This window comes from Chanodichthys erythropterus, chromosome 2, assembly GCF_024489055.1.
Source record: "Chanodichthys erythropterus isolate Z2021 chromosome 2, ASM2448905v1, whole genome shotgun sequence".
Lineage (NCBI taxonomy): Eukaryota > Metazoa > Chordata > Actinopteri > Cypriniformes > Xenocyprididae > Chanodichthys > Chanodichthys erythropterus.
Window position 1 is genome coordinate 28,726,855 of NC_090222.1, and position 19,008 is coordinate 28,745,862.

Here is a 19,008-nt window from a genome sequence, read left to right on the forward strand (position 1 = left end):
GAGTAATTTTTCTTTGAATAGTGGTGTTTCGTTCCTGAATGAATCAGTGTTTTAAACAAAATGGTTGAATGAGCGATTCAATGACCTAGGCCTACTCATAAAGACAGTCATTTATTCTATACGCTCATTTTCACCATGGAATGAAAATTTAAAAAATAACTTCACTTTTTATCTCTCAATTCTGATTTTATTTTCGCAAAATTGTGAGATATAAAGTTGCAAAAGTGACAAATAACATCATAATTTTAACATTAGAATAATGTTCTACAAACCAAAAACTAACGTTTTATTTCCATTAAGAAAACTTTCCTGGCTTACCAAAAACAAACCTTAGACCCACTTTCTGGGAACCAAAAAAAAAAAATGTTAGAATAACATTATAGGAACGTCAAAATAACGTTAGAATAATGTTACACGAACATTATAATAACGTTTTATGAACGTTAAAATAACGTTACAAGAACGTTAAAATAATGTTAGAGGAACATTAGGTTTAAGTTACAAAAACGCTATAATAACGTTATATGAACGTTAGAATAACGTTACAAGAATGTTAAAATAAAGTTGTAGTAGCGTTAAAATAACATTAGGGGAACGTTAGAATAATGTTTTACAAACCTAAAACTAACATTACAATAACGTTCTATAAACCAAAAACTAACTTTCTGTTAAGAAAACTTTCTTTCTGTGGACCATAATCTAATGTTAGAATAACATTAAAGAAATGTTAAAATAGAATTATGCAATCATGTAGATTCACACAGACATCAAGATTCTGCGTATGATCCTCAACAATGGTGACAAAATTTTCAGATAGATTAACTCTGATCACAAAAACAAGCTACTAAAGTCACAAAAAAAGATTTTTGTTTATTGTCACCATTGTTGAGGTTCAGAAGCTCTGATTCATGATGTCTGTGTGAGTCTTTAAACACTGCTCAAAACTCCACCTGTGTAATGAATTAAAAAAAAAAAAAAATCTCATAAAAAATTAACCATGGTTAATTAACCGAGGTTACCTTGCTAGAAATTTTACATTCCCAGAACATTCTCAGAACGTCCCCACTGGTGTTAAGGACGTTGTTTAGTAACGTTCCCAGCACGTTCAGAGACGGTCGCGATGTTGAGTTCTTTTAAGGTTTGGGGGACGTTATTTGGTGGAGCTTCAGAACAGAAAAAGAAGGTCACGAGAACGTCGCCTTCTGCGTGGGTGTTTTATAGAAAATAATAAAGTCTGAAGTCACCGTTATGGAGGTATGCGTTTGCTTTAAATGGGTTTTTGATTCTTGACTTTTTTTTTTTTTTTTTGCTGCTTTAACTGTGTTTCCAAAACACGCACGTTATAGCACAAATTGCCAGATAAGTAGGCTGCCGATCAGATGAATTGGGTCATTTAATGATGGTGATGCACTGATCATTACAAGAGTCGTACTCGGTTACTAACGTAACCTCGGTTCCCTGAGATACGGAACGAGTACTGCGTATGGGGAAAGGTCTCCCTTTTTCCCCGCTGCTGAAGCCTTTTTCAATAACGCAGTGTAACTGCACCGTCATTGGTTCACTCATAGACAAGTTGTTGAACCAATGGCGGCGCGGCATAGCTGCGCGGCCTATGGCGACAAAGCGCGCGAATATTCCCGCCGAAATGGGCGGGGTATAGGGCTATATAAGCAGGCGTTTCGCCATAGGATTTCAGTGTCAATCGACTGAAGCGACGACCCTGAGCCGCAGCCTCGTGGCACGGCAAGTGACGCAGTACTCGTTCCGTATCTCAGGGAACCGAGGTTACGTTAGTAACCGAGTACGTTCCCTTTCGATACTTCACTCGTACTGCGTATGGGGAACGAATTCAACCACGCCGTGCCACGGCTGGGAACGATATAGCTTGCATTTGGCCACCCAGAGGGGGCAAAAGGACAAGCGGAGGCAAAGCCTAACCGAACCCATGGTTACACTGAAGGAAGATACTTCCTATGGTGGCGTGAAGCGGGACCTGTTGGAAGCCGCTAATCACACCGACAGGACCCGAGCTTGTAAGGTCGGGACATCGAGGTGATAGAACCTGACAAAGGTGGACGGCGAAGACCAGCCGGCCGCCTCACAGATGTCTTGGATGGAAACTCCGTTGGACCAAGCCCACGAGGAAGCCATTCCTCTAGTGGAGTGGGCCCTGACTCCTATGGGGCAATTAGTGCCCAGTGAGGAGTAGCACAGGTTAATAGCATCCACTATCCAACGGGAAATGCGTTGTTTCGAGACCGGAGACCCTTTGGTGCGGCCGCCAAAACAAACAAAGAGCTGATCTGACTGTCTGAAAGACTGTGATCGGTCTATGTAGGTCCTCAATGCCCTGACTGGGCAGAGTAGCTGCAGCTCTGGTTCGTCCGCCGAGGGAGGAAGAGCAGAGAGCGAGATGACCTGAGCTCTAAACGGAGTTGAGAGCACTTTAGGGACGTAGCCATGCCTAGGTTTCAGAACGACCTTAGAGTCACCAGGCCCGAATTCGAGGCACGCACGGTTCACGGAGAGGGCCTGCAAATCGCCAACACGCTTTACCGATGCTAGTGCTAGTAGCAGAGCGGTTTTTAGCGTTAGGGGCCTGAGGTCGGCTGAACCCATTGGTTCAAATGGGGCTCCTTTCAAGGCCCTGAGGACCAACGAGAGGTCCCAGGAGGGAATAGTGAGAGGGCGAGGAGGATTCAAACGCCTAGCACCTCTCAAAAAACGGATCACGAGCCCGTTTCGTCCCACCGATTGGCCAGCAATAGGAGCGTGGAACGCTGCAATGGCTGCTACGTAAACCTTAAGCGTGGAAGGGGAGCGCCCCATTTCCAAGCGTTCTTGGAGGAAAGACAGTATGGAAGATACGTCACTCTCCACAGGGTCTATGTTGCGTGTTGAACACCAATCAACAAAGACTGACCACTTCTGGTCGTAGAGGCGCCTCGTAGATGGGGCTCTAGCCTGAGAAATGGTATTTAGGACGTCCTCGGGGAGGCTAGTCGGCTCCCATCGAGGGACCAGAGGTGCAGAGCCCAGAGCTGCGGCTGTGGGTGCCAGATTGTTCTGTTTGCCTGAGAGAGGAGGTCCCGTCTCAGGGGAATCGGCCACGGGGCTCTTAGAGAGAGCCTGAATAGCTCTGAGGACCAAACCTGGTTCCTCCAGAGCGGGGCCACCAGAAGGACTCTGTGCTGGTCTTCTCTGATACGCCTGATGACCTGGGGGATCAGTGCGATCGGAGGGAAAGCATAAAGGAGCGTGCTGGGCCATGTGTGGGCCAGAGCATCTACTTCCTTCGAGAAAATGTTGGGCAATGAGAGTTGTCTTCTGAGGCGAAGAGGTCTACCTCTGCCTTCCCGAAGAACTCCCAGATCGTGAGGACCACTTGGGGTTAGAGCATCCACTCGTCGGAGGGGATGTTGCTCCGTGGACAACATGTCCGCACCCAGATTGTTCCTGCCAGGAACATGAGTCGCTCTGAGCGACTGAAGCCTCGGAAGAGCCCATTCCAGCAGACGTTTCGCCAGAGCGCATAAGCGGCTGGACGAAAGACCGCCTTGGTGGTTCAGGTATGACACCACCGTCATACTGTCTGACCGAACTAGAACATGACGTCCCGTCAAGTAAGCCTGAAAGAACTGAAGGGCTTTCATCACTGCTAGCATCTCTAGACAGTTGATGTGTAAATGGCTTTCCTCGTGGCTCCAAGAGCCGAAGGCCGGTCTGCCCTCGCACACAGCGCCCCAGCCCAAGTTGGAGGCGTCTGTTGAGAGCACCGTCCTCCGTGAGACCGCCTGTAAAGGGACTCCGCGTTGGAACCATACTGGATCCATCCAAGGTTTCAGGGCTAGAAGACAGGCCCGATTGACCTTGAGACATAGGCGGCCGTGCCGCCATGCGCTGGGAGGAACCCGGAACTTCAACCAGTACTGAAGAGGCCGCATCCGAAGAAGGCCTAGCTGCAGCACCGGGGAGGCGGAAGCCATCAGCCCTAGCAGCCTCTGGAAAAACTTCAGAGGGAGATAGGCTTTGTTCGTGACAGATGCCGTGAGCTGCTGAATTGCCAGGGCGCGCTCTGGCGAGACTACTGCCGTCATACGGACCGAGTCGAAAACTGCTCCCAGAAACGAGATTCGTTGAGTGGGGCATAGCGAGCTCTTGGCTAAGTTGACCCTGAGACCCAGGCATTGTAGATGGCTGAGGAGCACGGATCTGTGGCGTTCCAGCTCGTCTCGCGAACGGGCTAAGATGAGCCAGTCGTCGAGATAATTCAGAACCCGGATTCCCATCTGTCTCAGAGGGGAAAGCGCCGCGTCCATGCACTTGGTGAAAGTGCGGGGAGCCAGAGACAGCCCGAAGGGCAGGACCGTATATTGGTATGCCACCCCTTCGTATGCGAATCTCAAGAATCGTCTGTGACGGGGGGCTATCTGGATGTGAAAATACGCATCCTTCAGGGTCCAGCGAGCAGAACCAGTCCTCGGGGCAAATGTGCGCGAGGATCTGCTTCAGCGTCAGCATTTTGAACTTCCGTCTCGTGAGGGAGTGATTCAAAAGCCTGAGGTCTAGGATGGGTCTGAGACCGCCATCCTTTTTGGGGACCAGAAAGTAGCGGCTGTAAAAGCCTGTCTCGCTCTCTGACGGAGGAACCATTTCCACAGCTCCTTTTTCCAGCAACGACATGACTTCGGCCCGGAGGACATGAGCGTCGTCCGGATTGACCGATGTTTGAAGCACCCCGGCGAAGCGGGGGGGCCGTCGTGCAAACTGGAGCGAGTAGCCCTGGTTTACGATCCCCATGACCCATTCTGACACATCGGGGATGGCCTGCCAGGCCTCGGCCCGAGTGGCTAGGGGTTGAATAATGTTGGGTGACAGACCGCCGTTGAGAGGGTCGTACACCGCGAGGGGTGGAAGAGGAAATTTGCTCTTTTTGTGATGAGGTAAAAATTTTTCCGCCGTGAAAACGGCGTTTGGGAGTGGGCGCAACAGGTGTGGGCCCAGCTGTCACTTGAAGTATGTTTCCCACGCCCGGAAATAAACGAGGCGGAGGGGAAATTACCCGTGGGAGCTTTTGGGGTGGTCCGGTCGTAACGGGACGGTCCCCCATCCTCTTCCTGTCCGACGAATCAGGACGACTTCGGAGGCACCGGGTCCAGCACAATCCTGGGCCGGGGTCCCTGGCGCCTCGGGAAGGGAGGGCGCTTCGCAGGGCGCGAGCGCTGGCGATGCTCCTGGGGCGGCGCTGCCTGTGTTGCAGGTGGGGCTGGTTTGTTCTGCTGAGCCGGCGCAGTCCTGGGGCGGCTAGACGCAGAAGCGGAGCTGGAGCGCTTAGGCAAGAAATGCCTCATAGCCTGAGACGATTTCTGCGCGGCAGTAAAGCGCTCAGTGAAGCCATCCACTGCAGGCCCGAAGAGACCAGAAGGCGAGACCGGGGCGTCTAAGAAGGCCGTCTTGTCTAGGTCTTTGATCTCCGTTAGGTTGAGCCACAGGTGGCGCTCCAACACGACCAGGCTGGCCATGGAACGACCGATGGCCTGGGCCGTAGCCTTCGTAGCTCGCAGGGCAAGATCCGTGGCGCTGCGGAGATCTTTGAAGGCTGGCGCGTCGATTCCAGACTCATCCAGAGAGCGGAGGAGTTTGGCCTGGAATGCTTGAAATATGGCCATGGTGTGGAGCGCAGAGGCAGCTTGGCCCGCCGAGGTGTAAGCCCGTCCAGCCAGAGTAGAGGTGGTCCGACAGGGCTTGGAAGGAAGGGCCCTCTTCGTCTTCCAACCCACAGCCGCGGGAGGACAGAGGTGAGCAGCCACCGCTTCATCTAGGGGTGGCAAGCGCCGTATCCCTTCTCCTCGGCGCCGTCGACGGCGGTGAGGGCGGAGCGGTGCGTAGTGTGGAGGCGGGCAGAGTAAGGAGCGCGCCACGACTTCGTCAGCTCTTCGTGGACCTCAGGAAAGAAGGGCGCTGAACGCTGGCGAGGTGCTTGGCGGCGGCCTGGCAGAAACCATTCGTCCAGGCGGCTGCGAGACGGCTCCTCTGGAGGGGCCCACTCGAGGTCCAGCTCTTCAACGGCTCTAGACAGGATGCGGAAGAGCTCGGCATCCATGCCCTGGCCATGCTCGATGGGTTCCAAGGGAGGCGGTGGAGCGGGGTCTTCCGGCTCGCCAGCCCATCCTTCCGCTTCGGAAGCCGCAAGAGACATGGAGTCGTCTTGTTCGTCGTCTGTTCCCCCGAATGAGACGAGGTCACTCGCTTCTGCGGAGGGACGCTGCTCAGGGCGAGAGAACAGAACTGGAGAGAGTTCCCGGGGAGGAGAGGGCGAGGCACGCGGGGGCTGGGCCGGCGTGAGCTCGCTCAACTCCTGGCGCTGAGTCGCTCTACCCCGCTGTCTTTTCCTCGCCGGACCGCGGGAGGAAGGAGACGGGAGGGCGCGAGCGGCGAGATCGCCCTCAGTGAAGAAGGCGACCCGCGAGCGCAGGGAAGCGAGACTCCGCGCACTCGCAGTGCGGGCATGAGTCTCCAGCGAGCGCGCGCCGTCTGCGTGGGGCTTGCCCAGGCAAGCGACACACTCGCTGTGTCCATCGTCGTCGTGCAGGGGGCCCTGCAAGTACCACATGAGTGGCGGGGCATCGTGAGACGCCGCTGCCGTGAAAACGGCAATTGGGTGGCTCTTTTAGAGCGGCGAGGGCCGCGGAAGCTCTTAAAGCGGTGAAAACCGCTGGAAATCGCTCTTTTAGAGCGGCATTTAAGCCGCGGATGAAGCTCTCAGGGCGGCGCGCCGGATGGCGGCAGGGGACGCACAGGAAGCGGCCGGAAGCGGGAAGCGGGAGGCGGCGGCTCGGCGACGGCGCTAGAAGCTGCAGTCCGCGAGGGCGCCGGCGCTTTCTTCCACCGGCGAGTCCAGGCGAGTCCGCTGCGGGAGCCTCTTCAGACGGCGGCGAGAGCAGAAGGCGGCGAGCTTCTTCGGCTTCAGGCGGAGATCAGCGAAGAGAAGTAGATGTCGTCGCTGAAGGAGAAAACACTGAAATCCTATGGCGAAACGCCTGCTTATATAGCCCTATACCCCGCCCATTTCGGCGGGAATATTCGCGCGCTTTGTCGCCATAGGCCGCGCAGCTATGCCGCGCCGCCATTGGTTCAACAACTTGTCTATGAGTGAACCAATGACGGTGCAGTTACACTGCGTTATTGAAAAAGGCTTCAGCAGCGGGGAAAAAGGGAGACCTTTCCCCATACGCAGTACGAGTGAAGTATCGAAAGGGAACTATCAGTCTAAACTCTGAGGGTATTAACTGTTAGTTTTCCATTAGGTTTTTTTTAAATTCAGAGTTCAGCAGCAGTGTCTTTTAGACTCACTCAGACGTCATGAATCAGCGTATGATCCTCAACAATGTTGACAATAAATAAAAATCTTTTTTGTGACTTTAGTAGCTTGTTTTGTGATGTTCAGTTAATCTGTTCATCTGAAAATGTTGTCACCATTGCTGAGGATCATACGCAGAATCTAGATGTCTGTGTGAATAATTTTCTGCACAACGATAAAACTTCCAAAATATCAAGGCAGGACAAGATATGTTACTGTAGGACTACAACATGAAATAAAATAATCAAAGATCAGTTAATGAAACCACTGTAAGATGATAAAAACATCAACAATGTTCTATCAACAATGCTATATTTTTATAACATATGTGCTTTAGAAACACTGTTACAATAATTGGAGAAAAAGTTAATTCAAACCATCAAGGGTCAGGAGCCCAACTAAAGCAAGCGCTTCCCTCTGTAATGGTGACATTTATAAAGAAGTTGTGTGTGAAAGAAACAAAGTCAGAGTGGTTTGTAATAAGTGAAGATGTCGAGATCTAGAGAGATCTGTGTTTTATATTCTGTTTCCGTTATCTGAGTTTTGTAAGGTTACCATTGTGCTGGAGAGTTGCGCCTGTGCTTCAGTCAGTGTCAGTGATGAGCCAGAAACACAGATGTTCTGCCGCATGTTGCTTTATTTAAAGACAGTATCTGTGTAGTTGTTGATGCAGTGATACAGTAGTTACATTAGCTCGTGCACGTGCTGTTGTCAGCTAATGACTTACTGCAAGAGATTTGCATTTTAAAGGAAAGGTTTCATAATATTAATCCAGGAATTACCTGTAAAGAGCTTTTTGTTTTTTGCAAGACATTTAAGAAAAATTAGTTTTTGTTTGTCAATTTAGCTTTAATTTTCAATTCAATTTTGTGACAAGGGCAGCAGGGAAGTTCTGAGAACATTTCCAAATAAAGTAGGCTATGGTTCCCTAAACATTCAGAGAACGCCTTGAATGTTCTGTGAAGGTCCGCCAAATAACGTCCCCCAAAGAACTCCACATGAAGAATGTTCTGGGAACGTACAATTTCTAGCGGGGTTAGTCTAGCGTTTGTCGTTGAGTCATAGCCAATATTGTCTTAAAGTGCATAGCTCTTCAACTTCAACTAACATGAGATTTTGGCCTAATGACAGAAAAAAAAAACTGAGCGCCCACATATACAGCAAACTCAACCTGTAAGTTGATGAAAACGTAATGATGCGCTTACTGCCTCAGATGCAGCCGTTAATGACAGAAAAAACACCACATTCGGTGGTCAAGACTTCGTAACTTCATTTGAACTTGATTTTTGTAAAATGTTAATATAATGATCATATATAAAGCCACAATATCAACTTTATATGAACGTTAAACTAATGTTAGGGGAATGTTAGAATAACATTATACAGACCAAAAACCAATGTTCTATTTTCCTTTAAGAAAACTTTCCTGGCTAACCAAAGGCAAACCTTAAAAAGAATGTTCTGGGAGCCAAAAATTAACGTTAAAATAACATAACAGGAACAGAGGATAACGCGGAGATGACGCCATTGACAGGAGTTTCCACGTGTATTCTTGGTTAAAATTGCGATTTTCTCACGATTTACAAATAGCTGGAAAAATTTGGGATATTCTAAGTACTCAAATTAAAAAAAAAAAAAAAAATGTATTACTGCAAAAATCATACATATAGCTTTAAGAAAACTTTCCTGGCTAACCAAAAACAAAGAAGAACGTTCTGAGAACCAAAAACTTACGTTTTGGGAACCAAAAACTAACAGTCTGGGAATGTTCTGGGAACCAAAAAATATTGTTATAATAACGTTAATATTATAGGAATGTTAAAATAACTTTATAAGAACGTTAAAATGATGTTAGGGGAACATTAGAATAACATTCTACAAACCAAAAACTAACATTTTATTTCTGTTAAGAAAACTGTCCTGGCTAACCAAAAAAAAAACAAAAAAAAACAAAAAAAAAAAAAACAACGCTGGGAATGTTTTATGTAGTTGAGGAGCGGAGAAGAATGTCTTAGTCTAGCGCAGGGGTACTCAAGTTCAGAGGCCAAGAGGGCCGCATTTTAACCAAATGAAACGCGAAGGGCCACAAATTATAACTTGGATCGTAAGACTTTTATTTAGGCCTACTTAAGACAATATTTTACTGTTTATTTACTAAAAGTGCAGTTTTTAGGGCCTGGCTGTTGTTCACTGGCTGATGAGAGTTTGTCCATAAGACGAAAACATTGCACTTTTTTATAGTCTTTTTATACTCCATTGCACCTTTTTAACACTTTTTATAGCACCTATTTATACTCAGAGAATAAATGTTTTATTATTTGTACTATTATTACCTACCTTTTAATTTGGTCAGAATCCAAATATATATATATATATATATATTTTTAATGTTCAATCACAATTTTATGAATTATCTAACTATAACCAACGTTGTAAACATGATAAATCAGATATTCTCCGTGAGCTCAATGATGTGATGACAGATCTTTAATGGGAGCGCTGCTTGCTTTCTGTTTATAACACATTGACATTAAGAATAAAAGGTTTGTTTTTCATGCTGCTCGGCAACTTACACACTGCAAAGTTTGAGGAATGTCAACTGCATTTCATCATGGAAAAATAAGGTTACTTTGTTTTTTACTTGCGCGCACAGTCTCGAGCCTTTGGTGGCGTTCACGAACACAAGTGCTCGACACATGCGCACTAGAGAGATTCATGCTTGTCTAGTCTTTTTCGCTCAAATACTTACAATAAAATCTCTTTGTACTTGTTTAAAATTAGAGTTGCTGGTATCTTTTAATCCCCTCAAACGAGCGCTCTTCAACACGGTAGGTGTTTGTTGTTACTCTTGTTCCGTCTTCTCCGTTTCTTTTCAGACTGAAACAACAGCCCGTTTCAGTGCTGACACCTTGTGGACAAACTAAATTAGCGCAAAAACTATTCAATGCGCGCGTGCAAAGTGCCTTCAGTTTATATTGTTCTTTGCGGTTAGAAAAATTGTGCTGCGCGCGTACACTATACGTGATCTCTGCTGACGATTACAGCGTCACGTGCACTATACGCCTACCCTTGTGTACGTGTAAAAAAACGAAGTAATATTCACGCTAATTTTGAACGCAAATTATAATAAAAATACATTTATATGTAGCATGATGCGGGCCACAAATGCGGCCCGCCTGTTGAGTACCCCTGGTCTAGCGTTTGTCGTCAAATCATAGCCAATATTGTCAACATGAGATTTTGGCCTAATGACAGAAAAAACTGAGTGTCCACAAAGCTACAATAAACTCAACCTGTAAGTTTGATGAAGAAAAAACACCACACTCGCTGGCTTTATTTGAAATCGATTTTGGTAAAATGTTAATAGAATGACATGCAAGTATATGATCATATAAAGCCACCATATCAACTTTGACAACGTAGTTTAATTAATTAAAATTTAGTGGTTTTTTTTTTTAATTTCCTGAAAAGTAGCTTTTTGGTCATACCAGGATACAGGGGGCTCAAAAATGTATTTTGCTGAATTCGACCTTGTGCGCAAACAAGCGGAGTGACAGCAAAAAGTCCCAGTGCTGATGGAATGCAGTTCAACCAAAAATAGGCCTTAACAAGATATTTGAACTTCTTTAACTTTTTTTTTTCTTTTTACATTTGAATCATTAGATATTCAAAGAAGTTGAAACTCAATATTTACATTTAAAAGTGTAATCCGCGGCAATTTCTCTAAAAAAAAAAAAAAAAAAAAAAAATCCTGTCATCATCACTGGTGCGCAATGAATTCTGGGGTAGGCTAGGCTGTGAAGCATCCATCTGTTGTATCCTTCATTGCCCTGGAAACTAAGGATGCATTTCATGGCCACATTTGAAGGAGCTGCTGTGACACAATTGACCTTTGAAGGATGCAGCAGAACTCTGAACTGAACGAATGTTTTCTTTGACCCCAGATGCCCTCTGATGAGTTCACACGTTACCTGCCATTCCTCACACCATCATATCAGAAAGCTATAAATTGCACCACCTCTGAATGGATTGAGGTGGGATTGAAATCGATTGCTATTCACTCTCTCAATTACACTGAACTGGGCTATTGACTGTCTCTATCTGGGGTGCAGTGCGAGTGAATGCGAGAAGGCTGATCGCTGCATGACAGTGGCTCTCTCACCTGTTAAATGAACATTATGGACACAAGGACTAGTGGCTTCTGTTTATGATTAAGATTCAGTGTTCCATTTTTCATACATTTTTTGTCAAAAGAAGAAAATATTTTAATGAAATAACTTTAAAACTGAAATAGCCTAATGCTTTTCTAAATGCCAAGTTCTTCTTGGTAAAAGTTGGCATTCCAAAGATCACGAATAACAGCAATTATTACATAAATAGCATATATTGAACACACATCATGAAACCTGACATATAAGCATGTGATCATCAAAATGATTTTGGGAAAACCAGGCATTCAGGTTCAGAATATGCAGAGATGCATATTAAAAGCAGGATCTTCTCTGGTACTTTATTAAAATCTGGATTTAATATCAATGCACTAAACTAAAAATGTTCAACAACTATTAATATATGTATCCTAGTTTTAAAAAAATAACTGTAAAATACTTTCATAATCTTTTAACTGAAGATAAAATATGGAAATAGAATGTCTTTTAATGAGTTTATCCAATGAAACTTCTCCAAGGCAAAGCAAAACTGGCTAATTAGATCATTAGAGTTAGAGCAAGTGTTCTGGTCAGTGTTGTTTGAGTGCAGGGATGTGAGAACTTAGTGTTGAGCAAAAACTCTATTAAATGAAACTGTATTGCATGTAATCAAATCCCAACAAACATTTTGCAGCATGGCCTTACCTGAGTATCTGAGAAGGTCTATGACAGTGCCATCAAGTGATAAACCAAAGCAACTAAAGCACATGAAACTAAATCAAACTGAGAAATTTTCAATAAACACGTTTAATTTAAGCGATATAGCAGCATGATTTTAGATTTGTGGATCAGTTTTTTAACTATGAAACTGTGTGTGCACATGAAAAAAGATCATGAATGCTAACAGAGAAGTTGGACTGTAAACTTTCTGTGGTTTATTTCTCCAGCCTGTGGATCATCTCAACACAGGGCTCTCTAACCCACCAATCAGCAGGCCAGACCCTCCTCAATTAAACATATAAGACAAAAACAAAAGACATCCCTTTGACAAATATAAACACACACACTTGTTCACACTCACACATCTACACAGATGATCTTGAGGCCCTGTCCAAATGCTTGCAAGATCTTCACCCATCCTATGCAGCGAAACCGCCCCTTTCTTTAGAATATATGAATCATACCATTTAGAATCTTTTTTAGAATCTAGAATCTGCATTTACAATCATACAATTAGAATTCTAGAATTAGAATCTCACAATTTAGAATCTACAGTCTTACAATTTAAGATTTTTTTTAGAATTAGCATTTAAAATTTAGAACCTTTTTAAAGGTGCTTTATGTAAAAATGACAGCTAGTGGTGGAAATGGGTACTGCAGTCCAAATTCAAAATATCGTTGCCCCGCCCCCTCCTCCTCAGACTCGACGCTCTCGCGGGTTGCCAGTTTGAAGACACGCAACAGGAGTGAGCTCAATTGACATTGGATGGCGAGGAGACTTAAACACTGTAAGATAATTAGTTGATTTATTGATTTATAATGAGTTGATATCGCGTTTTAATATGCTCCCGTTCATAGAGATTTTTAGATGGATGCTGAGGCTTTTTAGGTCGGGTAGAATCTGCGATCTCTCAACCAGTTTGTTCGCTGGCTTCCATGGCTGGAATTCGCTGAATTAGTTTTCCGCCGACTGGCAACCCGGGTTGGCGAAATACCATTGGGTAAATTGGCAACGTGCGGTCTTGCACAGACCAAAACAAAAACAGACATTCCGACATGGAACCCCAATTTCAAAGTAAAATAACTGGCTGCAGCAATGGTTTTCAGAGAAACGAATATATGAACTCAGCATGTTTAATAAATATCTGCAAACATATTATGGTATTTTTATGATTTAGTACAGTCAAAAACTTACATAGAGCACCTTTAAAGAATCTTACATTTTAGAATCTCAATTTACAATCTTTTTTTAGAATCTAGAATCTATATTTAAAATGCTACAATTTAGAATCTCACAATGTACAATATTAGGCCCCGTTTACACTAGCGCAGTTTTACGAAACCTCGGACGTGACATGCAGGAAAAAAATAGTAGGCTAAATCATGGCACGATTTATTGTGTTCCCTCGATTTACTAAAACGTGCGCACAATTTACTATTTCGTAAATCGAGGGAACGAAATAAATCGTGTGCACGTTTTATTAAATCGAGGGAACGAATTAGTAAATCGTGCACATGATTTATTTATTTTTCTTGCATGTCATGTGCGGGACTCCGTACGTTTCCGTTTCCACAGCATTTCAGAAACGATCTCTGTCTATACTACATGGCCGAAAACGCATGTCACATGACCGTTCATGCACGTACAAGTATACGTTTCCATGTTGCCGTTTACACGGTCGTCAAGGATACGCAGAGCGAACATGGGCAGCCACGGCATCAATTTTAAAAGTCTCCGTTTTGGTCCGTTTTTACTGAAAAGCAACCCCAGCGTTTTCAAACTAAAAAAGGGGTCTGCAGTCGAAAATGTCGGCGTAGTGTAAACAGAAGGCGTAACCGTAGCAAAACTTACGCGTTTTAAAACGAAAACGCACTAGTGTAAACAGGCCCTAAGTATGCTTTTTTTTTTTTTTATGTAGAATCTTACAATTTAGAATAATCTTTTGGTACATGGTGACACAAAGAGCACAGATCATTTGAAGTATTTAGACAGGTTCAAGACAATAATATTTAGGGGAAAACAAAAATCACAACTGATTCCTGATTCCACATGACAACTCTCAAAACTATCCTCAACCATCACAGCTGAAATTAAATGCTGGATCACTTAAAACTAAAGTCAGAAATGCATAAATCTGAAATGCAGGACAATCTCTTTAGGCTATCAGACAGTTTGAAGACATGAAACTTAGTCATACGGGCACTAGAAGCTTCAGACACCAAATGTGTTGACGAATTAAAGAAATTCTACACAAAAATCAGTAACAATGTAACGTAAACAAAGAAAGATATCGGATGAAAGAGTTCTTTCTCGTGCATGTACACAGTGAGACCGAGCCCTTTTACTGTTGGATGATATGACAGAAGATGATCCATTTCTTCCCGATCAACCCATGTGCTTATGGGTAACGCATGTCGGCTGAAGGGCTGGAACCCAGAGGAAGGCAACAATTTGGGGTAAGTTCAGGACAGTCCTGAAACTGTGTGTCAAATTACTACCATACCTTTAATAGACTCGACAAAGTTCTAAAACAAACAAAACCTAACAAGTGAAAAGTGCTTGTACGTGGCACTCAAAAACGCAGAAACCAAAAAAGTATCAACCACTTGTGTAAAAAAAAAAAAAAAGTTACATGATCACTGACGATATGAAACACGTCCTAGACGATCAGTCATCCTGTTCATTGATTATAGATCTATACGTGATTGATTGTAGGTAGTCCACTGACTGAGACTAAGACTGATAGACAGTTCAGTGTGTGTCAGTGGCCAGTAGGGGGAGCCCCTGTGTCAAACGGATCGCAGACCACTGCAACGTCCACAGACAGGAGATCTATCCTGATATGTGACACACTTGAAATCTCACATGCACACACATGCACTCGAACACACGTTAGCCTATCCTTCATGTGCTAGATACCCTTCACTTCTACAAGCTTTGAAAAATACTTAAATTAAAAAAAAAGAAAAAACTCCTGTGGAAAACACTGTGACTCACACATTCCCATCACACACACACAAACACACACTGATACTCTAAAAGGGAGGCGTTCTCGTAAACATAACCAAAATGTCCGCTGCTCCTCGAACGAGGAGGATAAGGGCATCAAACTCAAGTTTCTTTCTCCGTGAGTCTTTCTCTCCATCGTTCGTTTTTTTTCCTCGGCAAGGTGGAGTGATGGGGAGATTCATATACATATGTGGTTCTGTTCTTTTAGATCATTTGAAGGCAGACCACCAGGATTGAGAGGAAAGCAGTCCTTTCTCTCACGCTCTCTCCATCAGCGTCGGTGTGAGAGTCTGTCCATCTGTCCGTCCGTGTGCGATCTCAGAATATCTCAGGCAGTGTGACGTTACGGAGGAGCCACTGTTGCGAGCGGCCCCCGGTGCAGTCCTTGACGCTGGGCACCTGACTGTCATCTTCAGACGCCTTATCCAAACACTGATTACTGTTCACGTGTACCAGACTCAGCTTCTGCAGGACGAGAGAGACAGACATGCACTGTGTGTGAGATATGATGCATGTGACCCATTAGAGCAGTAAACACTGGAATACTGGAGTAAAACTATATATTGTTGCTATATAATACACATTGGCTGTACAATGCTGCATGTTCGATTGCAAATGTCAAAAATATACACTGCTGTTCAAAAGTTTGGGATCGGGAGCGAGATTACCTTTATTTGATTGAAAATACAGAAAAACTGGAATATTGTGAAATATTATTACAATTTAAAACAACATATTATTAAACATATTTTAAAATGTAACTTATTTCTGTGATGCAAAGCTGAATTTTCAGCATCATTACTCCAGTGTCACATGATCCTTCAGAAATCATTCTAATATGCTGAATTTCTGCTCAAGAAACATTTTTTATTATCATCAATGTTGAAAATAGTTGTGTACATTTTTTTCTGGATTCTTTGATGAATAGAAAGTTCAAAAGAACAGCATTTATCTGAAATAGAATCTTTTGTAACATTACAAATGTCTTTACTGTCACTTTTGATCAATTGAATGCATCCTTGCTGAATAAAAGTAATTTCTTTCATTTCTTTCCAAAAATAAAAAATAAATATTCTTACTGACCCCAAACTTTTGAACGGTAGTGTATAATGCTACAAAAGATTCCATTTCAGATAAATGCTGCTCTTTTGAACTTTCTATTTATCAAAGAATCCTGAAATTTTTTTACTGTTTTCAACATTGATAATAATAAGAAATATTTCTTGTGCAGCATATCAGCATATTAGAATGATTTCTGAAGAATCATGTGACACTGAAGACTGGAGTAATGATGCTGAAAATTCAGCTTAGCATCACAGGAATAAATTACATTTTAAAATATATTCTATTAGAAAAGGGTTATTTTAAATTGTAATAGTATTTCACAATATTAATGTAAAAAAAAAAAAAAAAAAAAACAACATTAAAAATCTTACCGATCCCAAACTGTTAAACGGCAGTGTAAGTAACAGAAAAATATTTTAAATATTAAAAATACACACACAGACAGACATTTAAAATATAAAAATAATTTACAAAAATAAACAATGAATCCACCGTTTCTTCAAACAGCTTTCCATATATAGTGTTGCAGGAAAAATTAAATAATAAAATTTTTTTAAATAAAAAGAATTTGTGTGATATATTGAACATTGTTGTTGCAAATTCTGCTGATTTAAAGGGTTAGTTCACCCGAAAATGAAAATAATGTCATTTATTACTCACCCTCATGTCGTTCCACACCCGTAAGACCTTCGTTCATCTTCGGAACACAAATTAAGATATTTTTGATGAAATCCGATGGCTCAGTGAGGCCTCTGAACCTCTCAAGGTCCATAAAGGTACTAAAAACATATTTAAAACAGTTCATGTGAGTTCAGTGGTCCTACCTTAATATTATAAAAAAAGTCGTTTTTTTTTTTTTTTTTTGGTGCACAAAAAGTATTCTTGTCACTTTATAATATTAAGGTAGAACCACTGAACATACATGAACTGTTTTAAATATGTTTTTAGTACCTTTATGGACCTTGAAAGTTTCAATGGCTTTGCTCTCAATAGAGGCCTCACTAAGCCATCGGATTTCATCAAAAATATCTTAATTTGTGTTCCCAAGATGAACGAACATCTTACAGGTGTAGAACAACATGAGGGTGAGTAATAAATGACAGAATTTTCATTTTTGTGATCCCATGCTGTGTGCTAGATTTCTACTGCACATTCAGAAAAATGTAGTAGGTCATTCAGGTATTCCTGTACTGAGGATTCATAGTGTAATATAATAATACTGATAGTAAGCAATATGCCACTCCACGCTATACAGGCACGGCTGGACAACCTGTGCGCTCCAGGGCAAAGACAAATTGTCGATGCACAGGGATTGCTTTACAGTGGAGCATGTGCGTGAGTGTGTGTAATGGGCCTTGGGTGAGCTGAGTGCTCTAGAATTTCAGTCTAGCGGGAAGCATTAAGCCACACAGATACAATTAGGATAGCGGTAGAACCTATAAGACACACAACGTAAGGTGTGAGGGCGCACACACACGTCGATGAGCTAGCGATGGTAATGTATGGTAATGCATGCAGGAGAGGTGCTCTTGTTGGCAAGAGATTTCCTGATCTCGCTCACGCTGAATCTCCCTTCCTTCCACTCTGTCTGTCACTCTATTTCTCCACAAGAAAAACAGAACCTTTATCTGACAGTGGAAAGTCTCTGCTCGAGTTCTCTATTCTGTGCAGCCTTCCGTCTCTCTGGGCGCAGGGCCAGCATGGTGGGGGCTTCGAATCTGGGGCGAGGAGGAGGAGGAGGAAGAGGCTTTGGAGTAACAGGCATCTCTTTAAGCCAACAGCAGAGGAATGCAAAAAGCAATCTTCCTCTTTTCTCCCCTTGGCTAATTCACTCACCCCAGGCCTGAACTGGTGTTTAAGTCAAATACCAAAATGGAGCAAAGTACTTTTAAGATTGACTGAGAGGTGATTTAATCTAACTAAACTAGCATCTCTCCAACAGTGTTTATAAGGGAAGCCACAGGGTGGATGTTAATGCACATACATTGCAAGAGAAGGATGAGTGGACACCCTGCAGACAGATGGCTTTAAAGGGTTAGCTGACTCTCTTTAATTTATATGACATATATGAGGCCATCAAGACCCTAAAGGTGAAAATCAAGAGACAAAAGCACATCTGAATACATGCATACATGTGTTGCATCACAATACATGGTTGCCTTTGATGTTACCCAGTACTTATAAAATGTTTATATCTTTAATGTTTCAACCCTGATACCCCTGGACGTCGAATATACTTGAGGTCCACCTTCCTGCAGAGTTTAGCTCTTATTCCAGGGGTGTCCAGTCCTTCTCTTGGAGTTCAGATCTATCCCAAATCAAACCCACCTGATCAAGAGCAAGAGCAGTGTTCAAAATCGCCTCCTCATTCACTATAGAGGGTATGCGTCTACGTCGCTTTCCTGCCGGAACGCGCTCCCTCAGCTGGACTGAGTGGCAAAAGAACCTGCTACGTGACTGGATTTAATAGGGGAAACTGCGAAAAAGCGACTAAAATTAACGAATTACAGTAAAGGTTGGAATTGAATGTGTTCCTTACAACTTGTCAAATAAACCTAATCCATGGATATTGATATGCATTTGATGGCATTTATATGTGCCTGATTTGACGCCGGAGAAATACATAAAGCAAATCTGCTTGTGAATATTTTATATAACTACAATATAGGTAGGTTTAAATTAGCGTAATCACTTATATCGTCATA

General features: G+C 43.4%; 1 protein-coding gene across 7 annotated transcripts in view; it reads right to left on the reverse strand.

Annotated features, from left to right (window-relative positions):
* Positions 1 to 11,564: 11,564 nt before the first annotated feature.
* The window catches only part of galnt1 (UDP-N-acetyl-alpha-D-galactosamine:polypeptide N-acetylgalactosaminyltransferase 1), a 124,118-nt gene continuing 116,674 nt past the window's right edge, over positions 11,565 to 19,008 (reverse strand). For all 7 annotated transcript variants that reach the window (XM_067408292.1, XM_067408277.1, XM_067408264.1 and 4 more), the window contains one exon: positions 11,565 to 15,703. In XM_067408292.1, the coding sequence (XP_067264393.1) occupies positions 15,557 to 15,703 (147 nt within the window). In that variant the 3' untranslated portion in view covers positions 11,565 to 15,556. The remainder of the gene's footprint in view (positions 15,704 to 19,008) is intronic.